Consider the following 22,786-nt stretch of genomic DNA (forward strand, 5'->3'; position numbering starts at 1 on the left):
GTAATTTTAGATGCGTATTCTGAAGGGCTCAAAAATTGTTTATTAACCACACCTAGAGTATTTTACCTTTGGCACTATACTACAACAGACCTATGTGTCAAGTTATTACTTATCGATCCTAAGATCGGTAAGTATGTTGATAGGTATTTGTCTGTGTGTTAGATGCACGCGATATCTCACGAATCTGCTCCAAATTTTGCATGTGCCTTCATCATAGCTCGGATCAGAAGCCTATTGATTTTGGATGGATTATGTCTTATAATTAGCGAGTTATTGTTTAATTAGTGCAGGACACACGGTGTCACTATGGAGTAAGACCACTGTTTTGGGGGATCCCCCAACCTTCGATCGATAAGTCTTCGGTTTCTAACCGATATTCTAGTTTAGTTCTTGTCAAATTACTTTCCAGTCCGTCGCCTAAAATGATTTCTATCTGTTATTTATGTTTATTCTTGTTCTATAATTTCTGTGTGCAAAACACTCGAACCAGAGCAGATACTATACCTCACCGAACTTCTGCTTCTAAGTAAATCCATTTGTAAGTGTATATACAAATATGTGTATATCTTTCAATTCTTAATTAAGTCGCCAATACTCGCAAACTCAGTTGTCCTCTCTCAACAAACTCTTATGTTGTCTGACAATTTTTACTCGACTGCCGTCTAAAAAAACAACAACACAATGCCCTTGAATAGCTTTTCCTCGAATCGGCTCTGCTTTATTCATTGTTTATACGGTTGCCATAGCTACCTTTCTCGTCTTCGCTCGGAATTCTTTTTGTGTAAATATAATGAGCGACTTTTGAAAATATCAGTTCGCCCTAACGTGCTCCTTAATAAACATTTTTGAAATATATTGCTGAATTATCTTTTAATATTGTGAACTGATAGGTTTCGTCAATGGCGCCGCTGCTCGATGAGCAGTGTTGGTTATTTCTTGCAATGCTCTTCTTGTGAAAATTCTTTTTTTTTCAGCCCCAAAAGACATACCTATTACATCAGTGTTACGTTTTCAGCATTAGGAAAATAAATAAATGCAAAAGGATTTTGAAGTTTTTTATACGAGCTTATACACGCATTTCGTTCCGAACAAGGTCTTGTTCAAGCGTCCGTTGTAACCCAACGATATGTAATGATCTGCATATTTTGGCAGGACCGAAATCTTTACGGCTCTACACGCCTTCATCTCCGAACTAGGCCTTTTAGTTAAATACTACCATAAGCTAAAATTAAAAGTTCGACAGTTTACAATTTTACCTTGATTCAACAAGTTTGATAATAAGACTCCAGCGGATAAACTATCAAATATATATCTTCCGCGTGGTTTCGCTAATAAGTCGGTTTTGGTCATAGGTATAATGGCGTCGTCGCATACGAACGATTTTATTAGCAGTACAGTACAATGAAACAGTGCAAGCCATGTAATTTCAGAGTTAGTGAGGTTTGGTAGCGGTAGGTTTTGGCGGATATCCACCCTAAATTAATGCAGTCGGTAAATAATAATGAAGTGAAGCAGGTTTTGAATTATTGATTGCTCGTTTAATTCAAGTATTTCTAATAATTTCTCATCGAAGAATTATTACTTTTGTGCAAAGAAAACTCGATAGTTGATATTGTCCCAACGCTAGTTTTCTGGTCTGTTTTGGTTAATAACTCTGAATCTGCTTGTCTAGAACTTAGTTATAAGCAAATCTATGAAAGAAAGTGAACTATAAAACTCTACGTTAAGATAAAATAAACTGTACCTAAAAGTGTCGAGCTTGTATCTTGTCGTCGAGAACAGTTTTATGAGAAAAAATGCTATTTCTAATTTATTGAGCCAATTTGCAGGATAGGAAATTTTATTAAAGCTGAATCAATATAATTACAAACAAGGTACTGTCTCAGACCTGGTTAAGCTTGCGCGAACGTCCCTTAATAGAATATGTTTTTTGTTTTAGTATCTAATGGCACACATTTATGTAGACATTGTCTATTATTTTAAGTCGAGCGTATAAAGGATTTGCATGCGCCATTATCCGTTCACTTTGACAGACGCTTTACTTTTAGTACTATACTAATACATATAGACTCATATGGTATATTTAGTTTGAATTCAGCGAGATGTGGAATAGGGTAACTCACTGATATTTGCTGACTGTATTTCTTAAAGGCGTTCCGCGTTTAGTCTCTGAAAAGTATCTAGATAAGCACTAGATACATTATTAATTCAGTTATGGGTATGGCGTATGGGTGTGGTATATAACTTTTATATAGTAATTGTTTTACGCAATGCGTCCCTTTAATAAAAAGGTATACTAGGTTTTATCTCGTGGAAAGGCTTTAGACAAGCATATACGAGCTTTAAGTTGGAATATACCGATGGATAAAGAACAGTAAGTACCACACCATTATAATAAAGCGTTCTAAGTCTCAGGCCAAGGCTGATACAATTAAATACACCCTAAGCAGGTCAATGACGTCATTAGATATCAAATTACAGGCGCACAAAAGATAAAGTGAATTGTAATAAATCTTCTTTGGGGACAGAGTTATACATTATCTTCGCTAAACAAAAATTAATACCTTTGTATCTGCTTTCTAGGTTTTGTATTCAGCGATGACATAGAAAGTCTCAGGCATTTCCCAATTTCAACTACTAGTTGAAAACTTCAATAGCACGCAATTCTAACAGGAAAGGGAAGCCGCGGGGAACATAGCTGGTTGTCAAGACTAGATTATAATATTAAATTAATAACCCTGTATCTGCTTATCTAGGACTTAGTTCCAAGCAAATGGATGTGCTTATCTAGGAATTAGTTCCAAGCAACTGGATGTAAGAAAATGACTTAAGAAACTCTTGCTTGAGGGAAGATATAATGAACGTTTTTTAAAACAATGTGTGGTGCTTTTATTATCATCTTATGTTAAACCTGATTATATTTACGTTAACCTCTGTTGGTGAAATTTGTTTTTTGTGCCTGTGTTACATATGCATTCTGAACACTGCGCTATTATTCTCAAGTCGAGCGTATAAGCCTATAAGGCTTTGCATGCGCATCATTTGTTCACTTTTATCAGACACTTTACTTTTAGTGCAATACTATTACATAGGCACACATACGGTATATTTAGTATAAATGCAGCGAGGTGAGGAATGGGGTAACTCACTGATATTTGATGACTTATTAATATAGTTATGGGGATGTGTTATATAGCTTTTATATAGTAATTATTCACGCATTTCGTTGGGTGGAACACTTTAATAAAAAGCTATACTAGGTTTTCCCTCGCAAAAAGGCTTTAGACAAGCAGGTACGAGCTTTTTAATTGAAATAGATGGAATGGTGAAGAAAATTAAGTACCACACCATTATTATAAAGCGTTTTAAGTGCTCCAGCTAAACTGATTTAATTAAATACACCCCAAGCAGGTCAATGACGTCACGGTCATTAGTTATCAAATTACAGGCACACAAAAGATAATATAATACATCTTCTTCGGGGGCAGAGTTATACAGGTTGGTCGCTAGAAAAAAACAAAAGTTTGTCAAACAGCTATTTATTTAATTTTATAAAGACTAATTTTTACAAAGTTCCATCAAAGGCATATGTTATATTACACTCATAGATGCTCAAAATGTCGGCTGTGCACTTCAGAGCAGTGCCTTAGCCTAGAAGTCCAAGCTCGTTTTGCGTTTTGGAGGGTAATTTGTGGGATATCGTCCAATTCAACCTATTCCTATACGCATTTTATTCGTGATCTCATCTGACCTTCTGATTTTCTAGCGACCACCGTTGTATTAGAAAGTGTGCAGTAAGTACAGTGTTTCTCAAGTTGCGGGCGTGGAGTCGAAGTTTTATCAGAGTCGTTGAGTTACAGCCTGATTAAATTCATAACTTGAATGTCAGACTTTTCGCTAGTCGAGTGAAAAAACTTATGTTGTTCTTTGCTTAGTCAAACTATGTCAAGGTGGTCCAAACCCAGGCCCGCGTTGGCTATGCCTGATAACTAAATAGTAATGTTGTGGCCGAACAATATAATTCCTGCTGGGTGTTTTTTTGTATCCAGCCTAAACAGTATTACGAAAAATGCTGCCTATATGTCAGAAAACTTAGTATTTACCCTCCTGTATCTCAAATTTGATAAAATTCGGTAATCAATCAATCCGCAGTTATTTATAATATTTTGGGGTTTAGAGGCCGTTTAGCTTCGTTTCCGGGCCGGAAAGCGTTTGCCCGAGTATTGGGAACTTTTCCATGTATTATTGGGGGTGGGGGCAGTGCCTCCGCCCGCTCAGTGGTGAGAAAACGTGTGGAAAGCCACGCCCACTTTGTTATTATTGATTTTGGACGATTAGGAGCACTTGGAATGGGATTTCGATAAAAGCGATGCTTAAATCTCGAAGGGAATAATTAATCAAATATTTCACCATTTGGAATTTCCCCCTCCCTGTAACGCTCCAGTGAGTTTGAATAGAGTTTGGAAAAATTTTTTGTCACGGTTGAGTGATCACGGACCAAAAAAATTGATAAAACTCGACTCTCATTATGAGTGATCAGTTCATGACATGGTATTAAAACTATTTAGAGGACTAAAATGAGCGGGGGTAGCGCGCCGGACGAATATACGCCATTCGCCCTGCACAACGCCCTTCCTGCTTCCACTCTACATCAAACGAGCGTCAGCTTTTTACTTAGTCCAAAACTTTTTCTCTAATGATTCCCCTCGCGGGTAGCGTAGCGACCGTCCACTGGATATGGGATGGAAATTACCACAATGCTTGCTTGATATGACTGCAAGTTGTGTCTGTGACAATCTAAAACGGCATTATCGCCTTATGGCACTTCTTCCGTTATGAAGGGTTTGAAATCTTACACTAAATGTATATATAGTAAGTTTTTTGCACGTTTCATTGAGTTTTTTGGTTGTTTTTGCGTGTTTTAGTTTGATAAATGACACATAATGATCAATGTGTTTTGACAATAAAAGTGTTTGTTTTGTATTGCACTGTTTACTTATTCTTTGCACTATTGTGACCCGCGAACAATACAAAAATAATAGTGTGGCCCGCGTGGCCGACAACCTTAGACATTTCAGGACATTCTCATGAAAATGTCAGGACAAAGTTCTAATATTAAATGAATAATTCTGTATCTGCTTTTCTGGGACTTAGTTTTTAGCGAAGTAAGTCAACTATGAAATTCTGAGTAAATATATAATAAACTTAATGTATGAAGTGTGGTGCTATTATTATTATGAGTAAAAACTGCTATTTTCTAATTTATTGAGCCAATTTGCAGGATAGGAAATTTCATTAAAACCGACATCAATAGGATGTACCAGGTACTGGGTGAGACCTGATTATTCTCATGTGAACCATTGTTGATGGAATTTGTTTACGTGCTGGTGGTAACTTTTCATTTGAGCACTGTGCTCAGACTAAAGTGTATACACAACCCCATTTGTTCATACCTATCAGCTCGATAAGATTTTGCAAGTATATTTGTATGATTAAGTCGTTCAGCACTACCTTGGCGATTTTTGTTTAGCCTTTTAACTAATTAAGATCGTTTAATCATTTACAACTTCCGCAGCATTTGACGAATTTTGAGTACAAGTAATAAGTTTGTGTTGAGAATATAGAAATAAAGGGAATAGGTCATGAATCAAAAATACTCATTAATACATCATCAATATTCATTTTGAGCTTTGCATAAGGCTTGCATTTGTAAACGTAAATCGCGATCGTGTTTACGCTTTGCTATGCTTAATAGCAGCGGTTTCATCATTTTTGTTGAAGCGTAACCCCAACGAAACATTCCAGTCGAGAAACCCTTGTGAACCCTCGAGGCACCCCTGTTGACATTTGCAAGAAGACTAATGTTCACACAAAGAAAATAATAACTGCATCGCCATTCGCGCAAAATCTATATACTCCGACGAGTTTTGATAAAAATTTTTGTGTGGGCCGCAATATTCTTCTATTCAACTCTTGATATTACTTTTGTTGCAGATAAAACCACCTTTAATATGATGCGATAAATTCTCAGAGATAAAATATTTTCTAAATAAATATTGCTGCACTATTGTAAGAATATATTTACTTGATTGGTGAATAATTTTGGGATAACCGCGTTTGTTAGACTAGCTCAGCGTTTCCCAACCTTTTTTGGTCATGGACTATTTTCTCACCGGCGAAAACCTTTGCGGACTCAAGGTGCGTTTATTGCAACTGTACTCTGTGTAAAGAAGCAATAAAATCTAACACAACAGCAAAACCAAACACAACGAATATCAAAATCGGAAATTCGCCGCAATTACGCGTTCGTTAAAAGAGCCGACATTTTTGGTGTATAATGGATTCTTCTGTCGCACAGTATTCATTCCATGACAACGACGAGAATTTAATTTCCATTTTAATTTAATTGTGTTCATCATGGTAACTCGCGGTTGCGTCGACTTACGACAAGATGAAAGCATGACTTTTTTAAAATTCCACTGCCATCTGCGAACATAATAATGAGAGAATATATTGCCTGAATATATTCAGCTTTGATACATATTTTTTGCGATCTTGCGAATTCGTTATAGCTGTTAGAAAAAATCATACTATCTGCTATAAATTTCCAGAATGTACAACTTAATTTAGTATTTATTAATAATATATAAAAAGTATATATATATATATATATATTAGTAAATCAAGAATACATATTCATCGCCTTGGAATTCTCGCAAACAACTTCTGAAGTAATCATCTCGTATACGTCACTCGTTAAGTAGCCAACGTGATTGAATATATATATGGAAGTGACAAATAATATGAAATAAAGTTGACACACTTTGAAAGGTATCATGGTATTTATGTCATTACCAACTACATCTGCAACAAGGGACATAAATATTTTGAGATCATGATAAGTGTCTTGAAAGAACACAGAGAAAAGCTGATTGCCAGTTAATACATCAAGGTTATCATGGTATTTATGTCATATAAAACTGGCATGATATTTTGGTATCTTGAGAACAATTTTATAACATCGCTAATTGGCACACATCGGAAAGTATCATGATATTTATGTCATATAAATCTAGCAATATTTTGGTATCTTGACAAGTGTCCAACAATGGAAAGTAGTCATTGGGAGTTGAGGAGATATATGCATGCCTAGGCTAATATTATTTTTATGTTTTTTTAAAATGTTTTATAACAGAATAGCTAGTTGGCACACATCGAAGGGTATTATGGTATTATGTCCCACAAATCTGGGTACTACCGTAGTATGTGCACCAAGATGGCGGACACCGAAACGTAGTGTGGGTACCAGGTTAGACCATAATTTCAGGAGTATATGGCTAGTCCCCAAATTCGTAATAAAACTAAATACGGAAAATTAGAATAAATTATGCCCATATTACGTTCCGGCGTCCGCCATCTTGGTCCAGCCTAAATCTGGCATGATATTTTGGTATCTTGAGAAGTGTCCAACAATGAAAAGTAGAGTCGTTGGGATTTACACAAATATATGCATGCTTTGGCTAATATAATATATTTTTTTTTTATGTTTCCTTGGACTGTTTTATAACAGAATGGCAGAAAATGATAGTTGGCACACATCGAAGGGTATCATGGTATTTATGTCATATAAATATGGCATGATATTTTGGTATCTTTAGAAGTGTCCGGCAATGAGGAGTGTAGAGTTAAACAGATACAGATATACATGCTTCGAATAGTATAAATTTTATGTTGAATTTGAACAGAATCACATATCTTGAAGCTGAAATAAAACAACTTCTAAAGGACACAGAAACATTTGTTCTTGTCGAAGATAGCTTTTCCAATGACTTGAGCACCATAATAAAAAAAGGTAAAAATAGTATATTTGTTTAGCTTCTAACTTCTATCAGTAAGGGAATACATTTATCAAATCTTTTCTTAATCACACTCAAAATGATTTCATCCCACATCCTACCACTGAACTCTGAAATATCTTTTTATATGTCTTGAACCACAGCATCACGAAAAAATGAAGTTAACCACTTTTATTCACTGTTCTGGAAAGAACAAACCAAATTAAATAGAGCATCATCATGCGGAAAAAGATACCACCCTGAAATAATCAAGGAACAAAATTTTGTCTTTAAATTAAAATTGGCCATATGAATAAATAAGAGATTTATATTACAGATTTTACCTGAGTTTGGCTGCAAAAGTCGTAGAGCTTATGAAGAACTGAGAGAAAGCGGTTTGCTCCACCTGCCGAGCAATCGAACATTAAGTGATTACAGGTCAGGCCAGTCAGAAACACATGCCAAATAAATCCATGTTGTAAAGATTGTGTTGCAAGTCTATTAAAGGCCATTTGAATGCAGGAATGTTTTCTGACCCTCTCCAGGGTTACACAACCATGTTTTGGAAGAAATCAAAACCAGAATCCTAAAATGGAAGAACATGAAAAATACATAGTGCTATCCATTTGATGAAATGAAAGGTGACCGATATATCATTATATAGCGTACAAAAGACCTAGAAAATGTTTTGTGTTACAGAAAAATTAGTTCACATAGCAAAAAGCAGTCATTGGAAATATTTTGCGCTTACATAGTAAAAAACAGTCCTTAAAAATATTTTGCATTACAGGTAAAATTAGTTCATAGTAAAAGCAGTCATTGGAAACATTTTGCATTACAGAAAAAAAAAATAGCTGACAGTGAATAGCAGTCATAGGAAATATTTTACAATGCAGAAGAAATAGTTCACATAGTAACTAGCAGTAATATAAAATATTTTTGCATGACAATGAAAAAGAATTTAGCATACAATTCGGCAACCGATAAAATGATAGGTTTTGTTGACCTCGGTCCAAGTCGAGGAAAAGATGAAAATTCAGCAGCTACACATGCCTTACAAATTTACATTCGATCAATAGCAGCAATTTTCTTACTGGATGATGAATCCACATAATCATCTTCAGATATTCAGAATATTGTAGTACACAGTAATACGCTAAAAACTAGTGATGACAAAACCATATCTATCTAAAATACCCTACTAGTATTCTAATGATGCATAAATATTTTTTCTGAATAAGCAAAATTTCGTTTCTTTCAAAATGTCAGCTACCGTACATACAAACATAAGGTACCGCTCCTATTGATGTGAGGCAGTTTTTTTTAGATTTTGTCAAGTCTTGCACCCCCTCCCTCAGGAGGTCCATATGGAGCACAGAGCTATGATTGAGAGAGGCCTTTGTTCGCCATATATTTGGACCGACTTTCCTCTCCCCAGCTCCCCCTGAATAAATATGTAAATCCCATGTTACCGGTATATCAATGAATAAATACAGAAATAACCGCTCCCCACTTGCATGACTTGGCGACTGGTTCATATTCTGTTAGGTAGCTACGTTTTCTGTCTAATAGATATGCATTCCCAATAAGCATATGCTCATAGTTGTATGCTTTTAGCGTACAATACTTCGAAACCCAAACCCAAACATGAATGGAAGTATTAAAGACCTCAATACGGCCAATTTCACACCCGGCTCGGTTGTTTTTGCAGCGAGCGATATGTTTTCTAAATATTCAACGAACCATTTAGCTGGACGACGTAAAAATGCAGGGTTCAATGGCATAATGAGCAAATATTTGGTAGTTTCCACTCATTGTATGTATGCTCATTGGGTATGAATATGGTAGCAATTCTTGAAACTGAAAATAGCCAATAAACATAGTATCAACATACATAAATTCAATATTTAATCGAATTTTTCGGTCTTTTTGCGCGCGACACTCACCTTGTATTTGTTCATATTCGAAAACATTTTGTTCACGATGTGATTTACATACTATTTCGCGTATTGTGTTATGTAAATGGAGGGAGGTGGTCTTTATTCTCTATAAATAAAACTATTTTATTTATTCAGTATTCAAGGGACCGTTTGATAATGTAATTATAAAAACCCACTTAATAGTTGTGCTGCACAATATGTTCTCAATTCAAATTACTTACGGTATATAAAAAATCCTCTCTTAAAATAACAAAATTCCTCTCATTGGTGGAATTTTTAGCCGGCTAGAAAGCATTTCCATCAGTGTCTAGTTAGTTTTACCAGTTGTTTGTTGGACTATTATTTGATAACAAACTTTGCGGTCGCGACTGAAAATTTGTGTAGCTAGCACCTTGAAAATTTCTTCTAGATAGTATTTCATTTTATTTTATTTTTTTGTTTAAATATTGCGCATGTGAATTTTGAAGCTGTTAGGACCGTCTTGTTCATCTTCTAATGTCAATTAAATTTTTAATTTAAAAATTTGAAGTTTACAGAAGGCAGATTTTCCGGTCGCCCAGACCGTTTTTTGACTCCCAATATTTTCTGGTCAGCCTAATACTCGGAAAATACGGTACTCAAAAAATAGTAATGATAGTTTACTCAAAGACAATTACAGAAAATTTAATTTTTGGGGTAAACGAATAATAAAATAATTGATAGGTATTGTATTTTTCATTAAGAATAACTATTTCAGAGAAAACACATTATAGCCTTATATACTTTCTTTTGTAGGACCTACGAATTTCAATTATAAATCAGCATATATCGTGAAAGGTGTCGCGGCACGTTGGAAAATATCCATGGGGGTCTCGACGCAAAAAAGGTTGGGAACCACTGTATTAGATAATTACCTGGCAAGCTACCATCAATCGTATTATCGAAACGTGGAGTTTTATGTTCTGTAGGTTGAAAATGGTAGTTTTATTTATGTTAAAGTTAAACCTCCTATCGAATTTGTGTGATCTGTATAACATTTTCAATGTTATAATCGAGACAGAAATCGCGAAGCGTCGAATGTGCGTCATCTTTGTAACAAAACTTTTGGCAATATTTGTGACCGTTAGTAGGCAATAGTGATATGTTGAAATGACAATGGATACAATTATACTGCTCCATTGATCTTAGTCGACTTGATACATTTCTATTTGTGACGCTACGACCTTGTATTGAACACGTGAATATTCAATTTATTCTTTCTAGAGAATTGTTCGAACAAAGAAAAAACACCCACTTTTGCAAAGCTATAAAAATCAAGATTGCTTTACTGTGAATTTATTGTAAACGTGATGTATACGTTTTAACAAATGCATAGGTACTATATAGAAGAATTGAACTAAATGCTTTTAAAATATTTATTTCACTTTGAGTGATATCATGTCGAATTAAGAAAACGAGAGATAAATATTTATTGACTAGTGGTTAAAGTTGCGGGCCAGAACTATATTATGTGGTACACCCTTGGATTACCCTATTTTACAGACTTTTCCCCCTCAAATTCGATCGTGCGTCTGAAGTGTGGATCATGTAGTGCTAGATGATTAATTGTCCACACTCCTTATTAACCAGTAAATATGGACTATTGAAATTTATTGACGGTGCGTACTAAAACGCGAAGCGTCAAATGGTGCGAAAATACGGTAGTCTAATCAAATTAGATTTGTATCTAGCAGATTTATTTCGAAAATTACTAAATAATTTTACTTTTCAGTTTTCTAGAATTTTTTTGTAGAAATCATTGCATTGCTTCTTACATGATTTTCATTTTGTTCGGTTTTTTTTACTGAAAAGACATTTAAAAACGCGTTAAATTAAAACGAAAATCATCACTTCTAAGATTAAATACACCAATCAACTGAAGTTTATTATTCTTAAACTGTTGGTGTTGCGGAGCCCTTGAAAGGTTGAATATTATTCGCGGAGCCCCAAAATAAATGTTAAAATCGTTACTTTCATATTAATATTCCTGAGCAAGTTAAAAGTACTTTACTTATTTTAAACGCTGAACCTTTGTTAATAGGGTTAACACAAGCCATAAATAAATCTAAATTTCAAACATCAATTATATATATATACTAAAGCTGTAAATTTGACACTTGACAAACATATTAATTAATTAGGGGGTGAATCTTTTCCCTGTTGACATTTTTGGAAGACTTAAAAGGCCTCTAATAACGTGCGCAATTTCATTTTGTTACAATCGCCGATTTTTTTCGTCAGCATGGCGTGTTTTTGAACCTTTAAACATCTTTACGCCAGTGTTTATTCTGCCCAAATCAGAAATTTTCTTCGGCATATACATGTATTGTTACACAATGACGACGTTAATTGCTTTTTTGTTCTCGTGGGGAATTATGAGTTCAATGTGAAAATTATGTTACCATATTATAGTCATCGGCGATGAAATGCTAAAAATAATATCTAATAAAGAGGTAAATCCGCAACTCAAATTTCTTGATTGAAAAACGGCATTCTAAAATATAAAAACTAAAATTTAAAAGAAAAGATCATACGTTTGGTTTTCAGCAGACTCACCTCAGATTGAAAACGCTTTTATAGACATTGTAAATCACAAAATTTGGTGTTATGTTAGATTTTCATCGTAGTAACTGCGAAATCGAAAGACAGTCAATTGTGCGCGCGATGTACCTTTTTTTCATATTCTCAAAATACCGACGGAGCCGAATGCAACAAAATAAATTTCAATTGTTCGTATTTTGCCCAGAAATTGTGATTTTTTAAAACGGCGATATCTTGCTTAAAAATAATCTCAAGTGCGAAAGAACAAATCAAGTATGACAAATCCCAAGATCGAAAAAATACGACTCCTATTTATTTATAGTTGGCAGTTTATCACATATTTTATGTTATTTTGGAATAGTATTCTTTCATTCCAGTAATCCTAATAATAATCTTGAACCAAACGTGAGTAACGATGAGCACAATTACATTTATAACGACGAGACACGTGAAAGGCTCGCATCGATCATGGATTGAATATTTTACGCAACAGAAATCTCGTTATCCGTTTTTTTAATCGCGAAGAATGTTGCGCGGAACCAATTTTGCACCACCTCCCTCTACTCTTCTGCTTATAAATAATGTCATTTTTTAATTTCGCCCTTTTACCATATTTCGAGGCTATTGCGTTGTCAGATTTTATCAAAGCTGTTATTGCTCCTTTGAACAGTTACAAAATTTTGAGTCAGTATTTTGAAGAGTAATCGAATAGCTCGCGGGGCCCCTGTGTTTCTCTCGCGGAGCCCTGGGGCTCCGTACGGAGCACTTTGAAAACCTATGTATTATTGCACTATTATTCGCACTTTTCACAGGAAAGACATTTGAAAAAGAAACAAAAAAATCGAGAAAAAATGAAAATCGAAACAAAAATCACCCTAAATAAAATAAATAGGAAACACCAATCATTAAACTAAAGTTTATTGCACAACGGTTTGAAAAGTTTCCATTTTACTTGTTTTCTCACTGAAAAGAGATTAAATGGAAATAAAATATTCAGTTATAAGTATAAAACAACAATCAATAACAAAAGGTTATTGCACTACTGTTAAAATAAATTTTATTTACTAGTTTTCATACTGAAAAGACACTAAATTGAAACAAAAACTATCATTTTTAAGTACAATAAATATAATCACTAATCAATAAACTAGCGATTATTGGATTACTGTTTGGATAATTTTTATTAATCTCTTTTTCTTACTAGAAGAAATTTGAAAGGACTTTAAATTAAAAGGAAAATTATTACGTCCACATATAAAAACACAAATGATTGAACTAAAGGTTATTTGTTGGTTGATTTTCCAGGTTTCTCAAGACCAAATATAGTGAAAACGATTTTAGAAGAAATAATTTGGAGCAGCTAATTTGAGTGTGTTTGTTCAAGTATTGCTTTATTTGAAAAATACCACACAGTGGCACGTGTTAAAGTCAAGTCATTGGTATCATTACCAAACTAAGTTTCTTGTCAATTCTTTGTTTGTTTTGAGCGCTGTGTTATAACAGGTCATTGTCGGTGTCGCTTTGTGGAGACCTATAAACGAATAGGGTGCAATTAGTATTGCCTTAGTTTAAAACACTCAATAAAATATTTTAATAGGATTTTGAATTTTTTCCTATTTATATTTATAGTGTTTCAGTTATAGTATTTATTTATAGTGTTTCAAATAAAGTTTTGGAGCATTTTTGCAAACTTAAGCATAGGGATTGAAAAAAAAACTTAAATAATGGCAATTTTTTTATATTCAGTGTCTGTATTTTTGCAAATGAATGGCTTATAAGCTATACCGGGTATACGACGCGTTTTAACGCCTTTTTCCGAACAACACTTATATTATTACTATTATTTGAATAAAAAAAAGTTCCCGGTTTGGCATTGCTTACTCAACTTAGTACACCTTTGGTGAGATGGTGGGCATAAAATTTAAACCTGTAATGTTTGATCTGCAATGCCAAATCGGTTGAATACAGCTGGGCCATCGCACCAAAGTCATTTTATTGAAAGATTTGATTACTGACAGATGCTGATATTGGTTTAATGAGCATTTTAAACTTGCAGATAATTATATTTACTTTTGAATTCAATTTATGCTTGTCTTCATGATAATATGTATACTTTAGTAGGCCAATTTAATATTCAAAGTTATTCACCTGATCTCATGACGTGATTCATTTTCAGATGCTCTGCCATCAGAAACTAAAAAAAAGAAGAAGTTTATAAAAAAATTTATATAGTTTAAAAAACATAAAATTTACAAGAAATTGCCGGGGAAGAACCCAAGCAATCTGCAATTTTTTATGTCATAAAGTACAAAAACTAATACTAATGATACAGACGACACCATATGACGTAGCTTCAAATTGAGGAAAGTTGGACAAATTTTCCCCCTTCCCAAAGTTCCCAAATTTTTAAAAGCTGTTCGATAACCGACATTTGCTTGAGAAAGCAAGATATCAAAAGAGTAATTTCTATGCAGTAAAATCAAAGCGGTATCCCACCTATATGTATTGTATTATTCAAGTCAAGTATTTTCTTATTGACCTACATATATATTACATTTTCATGGACATGGTTTACTCATGGACAAACAATATTCCAATAGCAAATCTGCGATTTTTTTATGTTGAAAATTAACAAGAAGATAAGCCGTTTATTTTCTGGATGAAGCCCGAGAAAGATTCATTGAACATTGTTCATTGACAAGTTTTAGGTACTTAGTAAAATTAATCATTCCAGGCCACAAATCAATTATGTGACCCGACAAAGTGTTATAGTAAAAATTTTATCATGTCTAATCTAATCAATAAAAACTCGTGAAGTATTGAAACTGCACAGACGAGATGTACCTGACGTTCTTGGTGCTGTTTGGCCTCGTGGCGAATCACCGACATTTATTCCTCCACCACCAGAGACTGAAAAAGAGAAAAAAATTTGAGCAACCTATAATATTTGCACATTACACATATGATATAAAAAGATCGTTTATGAAAAGAAATGCTGAGAAGAAAAGAATAACTGATATGAAAAGAATAACTGAAATGCATAAACCAGTGGTTCTCGAACTTTAAGGATCTGTGACCCCCTTTTAATAACTCCTAACATTCGTGGTCCCTTGCTCTTCCATAAAACATACCTCTGTTTTGATAATACCTCGTTCACATGCGGTATTTTACACGCCATGTTTAATAATAATAATAAAACTAACGTAATTAAATCACTGTATATCCAATCAGTCTTTTTTGTCCTTCAGTCTAATTTGCCTGAAGTATGAGGGCCGTGGGCGAATTTCGTTTTACTTGGTTGATCTGCTATAATGCTAATATTCATTTTCGATGAAGCATCAATAGCATCACCCATTTTCCCAGAGATATGATAAGACAAAGTTTGAATTAAGCCTTGTAAATATCGACTACTGTAACATTTGAGACATCAAAAATATTCACAAGAAATGATTGGAACTTACCGTGTCCGGTGTTCACGTTATTTGCATTGAAATTCTGGATGTACACTACTGATCGTTGAGATTCTAGCAAAAGAATTGTAAGATTGAGATTTTACGATAATAGCACTAGACCTTGAAACAGAAATTACTATAAAAAAAATTTGTTTTCATTTATGTAGCTTACTATGCTGCTTACGAGCAGGGAAGGACACCCTTTGGTGCGAGGAGCGAGGCGGTCCCCCTCCCCAACAATTTCGTCTATATTTAAACATATATTGTTTCCTACTAACAAAACTATCATTATTCGGAAAATGGTTAATATGCTTCTGTGATAACTGTTGTTTACAATAATGTACACGGCAGCACTATCGGAGAACCTCACATCTTTGTAAAAAGATGCGTGTCCGCAAGGGTAATACGTGGTCTTCAAATGCACCACCAATGCCGTATAGCCGCCGTCTACGTTACGCCATTATTATTTTTACACGTTATGAACGAAGAAATATTTTAATGTTCATCACGTTGCCAAATTAACTCAACAGTGGTATTGCCGAAAGAAGCAAACAAAATGTATCTCATTACAACAATTAACTAATAACTCTGAATAATATATTAGGTGTAAAATTGTTTCGAACATGTATAACCGATTGACGTATCTTTTCCCGTTATGAATTTCATGTAAAGCCGAGAATTATTTGACGGCAGACATCACCGCCCACTACTATATCGTAGCGTTGTTTTTCATTAATGAAGTCGAAACACTTATTAGAATTGGATTTTCAGAAACTAAAATATTATCGTTTTGGTGCTTGAGATGTGAAATAGTCGACAGTTCCACGCATTTCATTGAGTGCAATTTACTAAATTTAATAAAGGTCCTAATGAGATGCGTTGCAGCAGTGTTACAAGGACCGGGCGTTTCACTGGAATACTGGCGTGATTACAGAACTCTAGAGGTGGGCTAAAACAAATATTTTATCGACCTGGATAATATTTCTATCGAATACCGAATATTCTTAATATATAATGGACCTTTCCCCGACCTTTGACACCCGGCTAATTCTTCCTATAATTTACCATTGCAACATTTTCGGGGCTATTTTAAGAGTGCTTCTGCGAGTTGGCGCCTGTAAAATGGGGTATGTGTTACAAACCATCATTATGATTCATCGCATACAACAATATTTTTTTTAAAAGTACCGGTAAAGAATTTCAGGCTAGTCTAGGAAGACAGAGTGATCATTGAATTATCTGATTTATATTCAAGTTTCCGAAACACAACTGAAAACTAACGAATAGAGTTCAAAAACGCGAAAACGAGGTAATGTTTACAACCACACTTGAAAATCTGTCTGAGTGAGAAAAGTGTCTGAGCAGATGCGAAAAGGGGGCATTGTTACGTCACTTTTTGCATCTTGCTGATTGGCCAATGTCACGAAGTAAACAAGGAAAACGATGCTCGGGGAAAGGTCCAGAACGTTAGCCATCATAATGGGTACTTCTGTAGTATGCGAACCAAGATGGCGGACACCGGAATGTAGTATGTGTACCAGGTTAGGCCATAATTGTATTCCCGTAGAATGCATCGGCTTTGATCTTCCCTATCACCGTTTGTGAATTAACCGTCCGAATTTTAAGCGAACGATCTCATCTTCACTGACACCAAAATACGGATATTTATGCAATCGATAGTCAACTTATAGTTTACTTTTCTGCAGTGTCTTTTTTTTTTATTTCTCTTTTGAAAAATAGCCAAAATTGCGTAAAATATTTTTTTATCTTATTTGACATTTTTAAATCCTTAAATTTAACTCCTTAAATTTGTCGTTTCTGTATGTTAGCAGGCTCGCCCCTGCTAACGAGTACATGCTTATCCTATTTTACACTATACTACATACTAGCAGAATTTTTCATCGGTAACATTGATTAGGTACTTTGAATTATGAGCAACGTAGCAGAATTGGTAAAAGGTAGAAAAATGGAAATAAATGTATTTTATTTTTCAGACTTACCCGAAAAACGATTTAGGTGGTTTTCAGCTGTTTGTGGTATTGCTTCTTGAGACGGCGTTAGTTGAGTTCCCGAAGAAGTGTTTGGTGGATGTTCAAAGCAACGGGGATGAGGAGGGTCTGAGGTAAAACGTATTATTGAACGTTTCTATTTTATTAGATTAAAAACTTGCTCTTGTAGTCGGAATCAAAGCGGTAAACTGCTATATTTTATATCGTAATGGAATGTTCAATCAATCCTAGATCTCGAAGCTGCAAAACAGCCCCAAACATCAAACAAATCTTGTCGACATTTACTTATTGTTTGAAAAATAACATTGACCCCCACGATCTTCGCGTGCAACATATCTTAAAAGATCGAAAAAGAATTGTAATATGGGTTAGATTGGTAAATAGGTAATTTTATGACTGCAATAATTTAAGTGGGGCCCTGGACGCAATGGTTTTGTGAGACCCAACGCTGCGGCCTAAGTATGTTTGTTCATTTTCTCGTCCCGAGTCCCAGTCACACAAAGGCCATCCCAATATTAGATTTTGGAGGATTAATATGGTACCAAACGCATGCTTGTAAAGAGCCTTGTTTAAAAACACAAACAATTTTCAATATACTCAGAACGATTCTATTTCATCCATATCACATGGCGGCCTATAACATAACCTACGCATCAGACCAAACTGTGTCCCAATAAACTGGGCAGGCAATGTAGAGCCAGAAAGATTCCGCTCCTACCGAACTGTAGTAGCTCATTACTTACCAGTGGATACTGGTATGTTCAGACCAACGTTCATAGGGGAAGGTGTAAAGAATTAATGCAAGTTTATTATATTTCGAAATTTTAGGTCAGGAAAGAATAGCCCCTGGATATAATGGTAGATATGTAGTAAATTTAAATCTAATATGAGTTGAAATTACTACTCACTGTTTTCTGCAACTCCATCAATTTCTTTGTCTGCCTTGTTCTCCAGAGGGTTAGCGCCGACTATAAAATATAATATATCATATGTTTTCATTTTGCAATTAAAGGTTTGTATGATAAATGATGATATATAAACAAATAATGCGATTTTATTCAAAAATGTATTTTTCCTGCTTTGTTTGGAATAGAATATGGAGTTTCAATTGAAAAAAATGCAATGTGAAAAAAATTGTAACTATTTTTACCCGATGCCATTATAATTCTATTTTTATAATATTAGATGATCAACATTTTCATATGTAAATATTTTCTCCAAAGAGATATTTTTGGGTTTTTGTTTCAATAAAATAATGCATTCCAAGTGAATAAAAAATGGAGTGTGAAAAAATGCTATAACCTTATTTGAATTATTTATTTGAATATTCACTGATAATACAGACTATGTCTAATAAGCATATTTTACCCACCTCCAATCCGTGTTTCGAACATATCGGTAATTTCATCAACTTCAAGATTAGTTTTCTGACGCTTTTCAGCAGTTGCAGTCTGAAAATATAGTAAATCTGTTCTAAGTTGATAGATTTGCGTATATGAGAGTTTTTTGTCATAAAAACGTAATAACATTTTTCTTCATTAAGTTAAGAGAACTATTTGGGCAAATAACTCACACTTTCAGTTTCAGCACGCCGATTTCGGCTCCTTTTGCTTCCAGGTTTCACTAGTTGCCAGGCCATACCTACATTCAACTTAACGACTTCTTGGGTAAAACTGGTTTTTGTCCTTGTATCGCTATTGAAAAGGTGTTCGATTGTATTTTTGAACATGAGCTGGAAAAAACATTGGTTTGTCAGCCAATCGCATGTGGATGAACTTTTAAACTATTTGGTTGTGAATTAATCAGAGGAATAAAACACAAAAATAATTAAATTTGATTCAAACTTACAAAATGAAAGCTAACTAATTTTGCCACTGTTTACTGAATTTCAAAGCGGTCAATAATTGGAAGAATATAACAGTCTGGTTTCGTCTCTCGTGGTGTATTTGATTTCATAACAGAAATGATTGTTTGCTTAGTCAGAAAATTTCTAACAACTAAAATATACCTTTATTTGCCATGCAAAATTATAGTACAGCCAACATAGACTAAAGCGAGCATTCGTTCGAACCAGGCAGAGGTTTCAGTTTTGCAATTATATAAAGTCTTTTTTTTCCATTTCGAACTATCCATATTGTTTTAATATCTAACAGTCAGAATAAAGCAAAGCGATCTCATCGGTGCGAGGATATACCTCTAGCTACTTCAGTTACTTACCTCAAAGTGACTGCATTTTGTCACGTCGATGTCTCCAACGAACGAGAACCATTCAATTTGCAAATTTCTCTTATACTGAAACATAAAACATATAGGTAATATTTCATTTTAAATGGCGGTTTGTGAGCAACGTATAGAATAGACAACAGGCACTATTCACTAGACATTTAAAACCCAACTGCTGGATTGAAGACCGGCGTTTAACATTGTACGCATTTATTAGTTTCAGCAAATTGCTCGACAATGTAAATAATAAAATAGAAAACACTTTGGTATTGTTATCTTACAAATATCCAATATCTACGAGAAAAATTCTGTTGTTCTAATCACATCGTTTTGACGAGTGCGCGGCAAAAAGCGTTTAAATCATGAGCTATCGTTGGTATATATTTCAAAATAACCGTAAGTCAGGTTAAAGTACAATCGTGTGACATTTTAGGCGTTGATTATCTTACTATGGATTATCACTGAATTTAGTTCACAAGCTACACCAGAAACATTCATAGATCACATACTACACCAGTACATAAAATTGTTTCCACCTTGCTAGTGACTAATTGTAACAAATCGCAAAATATAGGATACGTTTTGCTTACCCATTTATTTCCTTTTTCTGCTGCTTTTTTCAGAGTTTTATAATTTTCTTCAGTGAGTGATGCTTCTTCCGTTCTTTTGCAGTTCGACATATTAAAGTGCTTCTCTATTTTTCTTTTCCTCAAAATTTCTGCAATGTATTCTAGCAAATGTTCATTCAAAACCGCGCCACTTAAGTTTAGTGTTTGCAATTCCAACTAAAAAATGAAATTGTAAAGATCAGCATTTGGAGTTTCAGTTGACGGTTTTGAAGAAAATTGGGAAACAACGCTTCTTGGAATGACAAAATTAGAAATTAAATTTGATTCTCGGTTTGTTTGCTAATTTGCCAAAATGTTATCTTGGGTGATCTTGCTTAACAATAAAAGCAGATCTACAACTAATAGAAATATATCATATTAAAAATAGCCTTGTTTGGGTGTCTTTTGAGTGATAAAATTTTTTCGATCCCTCAAGTACTCTCGCTTATTAAAGAATCCTAGTGCTATTTTCACGACAGCTGTGGCGCAGACTGCTTCAATCCACGTGTCATAGACATAGTGTCCGTAAAACAGGTGATTTTTGGGGCATCAGTGGTATCTTGCGAAAATAGTATTAAATATTATTGGTAGGCCAAAGAAGCAAACAGATTGTAACTACTACTTGAGCGAACTATTTGAAAAATTTATTATTTCTTAAAATTGTATTAGTTTAATCGACTTACGTCTTCAGTTTTATTAATTACTTCTAACAACCTTTCGGCGTTCACGGCATCCATGTCGTCGGGGAATACAAGCGAACGCACGATACCGCTATACATGAGTTCAATCAGGACTAAAATACATTCATCGTCGTACTTGTTCCAGTGCAAATTTAGATGAATTTTCTGAACCAAAATTCATTGCGTATTCACTCAAGAAGAAACTAAGACTTGATACATTGAGTTTTGAAAAACATTCAGTTATATATTATTAGCACGGTTTTACAGCTTATGACAGCGTGGCCCAATACAAAATTCAATTATGTTTCCATATTGCCATTAAATTCTTGCGGGAGATGAGATTTACTCGAAATGAACTAAACCGCGGATTGCATTTATTTATTTGAAAATATGATGTAAAAAACATCAGAATATTATCAGAAATATAAAAAAAACATTACCTTAGAAACTTTATTTCTTCTTAGTACTTCAAGTACTTCACTCGTGTCCTTGGCCATCGAAAAGCACCCAATTAAAATTATTTGCTCTAATTTTGATTCACTAATAACCGATTTTAATTTTTCCAACCCATTTGGTGGCGGGGCATGCTGGAGATGAATGATACGGCCGCATTGTGAAGGAATGAAAATTGTCATCAACTCTTCCCAGCTGAATACGTTTTGAACTTTTGAGCGTTTCAAAAACGGCATTTTTTTCTAAATAACTAAATAACACTTTTATATGATGTTTTCAAAATCTGCAATAAAAAGGAAAAAAAGTAATCAATTGAAATAAATCAATAAAATAATGAACTAAAACATCAAACGTTTCGTACACGTTGTAATACATCTCTATGATATGTACGTTAAGAAAGTGTATAATTTAAAACTCAGGTCAGGTATAGAATTGTTCCCAACTGCGCCTTTCATTGAGCATTAATTATATTGGGGGTGCTGATGGATTTGAAAATTTCTGGACTTTACTTTGTCATTTGTCTTTCTAAATCAAAACCTAAATTTCAAATTCTCAATACTGAACTATAATTGGCCCACCAGAAGTATTCGTACCAATGCGGGGATCAGTAAGGCAAAGTATCCTATGGGAAAATTCCCCGGTAAAAATACTATGGGAGCACCCGTAAAATTTGACACATCTTCACTGCATGAACATGACTAGCATAATAAGTGTTTAGTTACAACTAATGCTCTCTGTATTTTACAATTTACATCATTCAATATATATTCATGCTCTTGCATGAATATATATCTCGATATAAATCTAGGGTCCCAATACCCCATATACATAAGACCTGATTTGACACCGAAGCATTACCAATGCTACACCTAGGGCAATATTCGGGGAAGTACCGGGTTGTAACTCGAAGGACAGTTTCGGTAGTCAAAAAAAAATCAAAAGACTATTAGGTAATCACGTTTACAGCATACTGCCCAAAACATGATTTGAAATGTATGTGTATCGTATGTGGATATGGAATAACATT

At 34.3% G+C, this 22,786-nt stretch overlaps 1 protein-coding gene and 1 pseudogene across 2 annotated transcripts; one reads left to right on the forward strand and one right to left on the reverse strand.

The window, feature by feature from the left end:
• The first annotated feature begins 7,234 nt into the window (after positions 1-7,234).
• LOC144432021 (uncharacterized) lies at positions 7,235-8,949 on the forward strand (annotated as a pseudogene).
• Positions 8,950-13,332: 4,383 nt separating this feature from the next.
• LOC120340399 (uncharacterized) lies at positions 13,333-22,014 on the reverse strand. Of its 2 annotated transcripts, XM_039408644.2 has the most exons (12): positions 21,747-22,014; positions 21,310-21,471; positions 20,609-20,803; positions 20,013-20,087; positions 19,369-19,527; positions 19,168-19,246; positions 18,704-18,763; positions 17,787-17,903; positions 15,796-15,858; positions 15,179-15,244; positions 14,483-14,528; positions 13,333-13,865 (listed from the first exon to the last, which is right to left on the reverse strand). In XM_039408644.2, the coding sequence occupies exons 1-12, from the start codon at positions 21,993-21,995 to the stop codon at positions 13,829-13,831; spliced, it is 1,308 nt and encodes a 435-aa protein (XP_039264578.2). In that variant the 5' UTR covers positions 21,996-22,014; the 3' UTR covers positions 13,333-13,828. The 2 variants fall into 2 exon arrangements, with proteins under 2 accessions (XP_039264578.2, XP_077976424.1); XM_078120298.1 differs by lacking the exon at positions 21,310-21,471.
• Positions 22,015-22,786: the final 772 nt, after the last annotated feature.

Source organism: Styela clava, chromosome 14 (genome assembly GCF_964204865.1).
Source record: "Styela clava chromosome 14, kaStyClav1.hap1.2, whole genome shotgun sequence".
Taxonomy (NCBI): domain Eukaryota; kingdom Metazoa; phylum Chordata; class Ascidiacea; order Stolidobranchia; family Styelidae; genus Styela; species Styela clava.

What these genes read in the sequence shown, in the direction of transcription:
- LOC120340399 (XM_039408644.2), bottom strand. Translation starts at nt 21,995, where the DNA reads ATGCCGTTTTTGAAACGCTCAAAAGTTCAAAACGTATTCAGCTGGGAA. An exon ending in CAGAAAAAGGAAATAAATGG is followed by an intron (nt 20,088 to 20,608) that starts GTAAGCAAAACG and finishes TTTATGTTTCAG; the next exon opens with TATAAGAGAAATTTGCAAAT. An exon ending in AACAGCACCAAGAACGTCAG is followed by an intron (nt 14,529 to 15,178) that starts GTACATCTCGTC and finishes TCTTTTTTTTAG; the next exon opens with TTTCTGATGGCAGAGCATCT.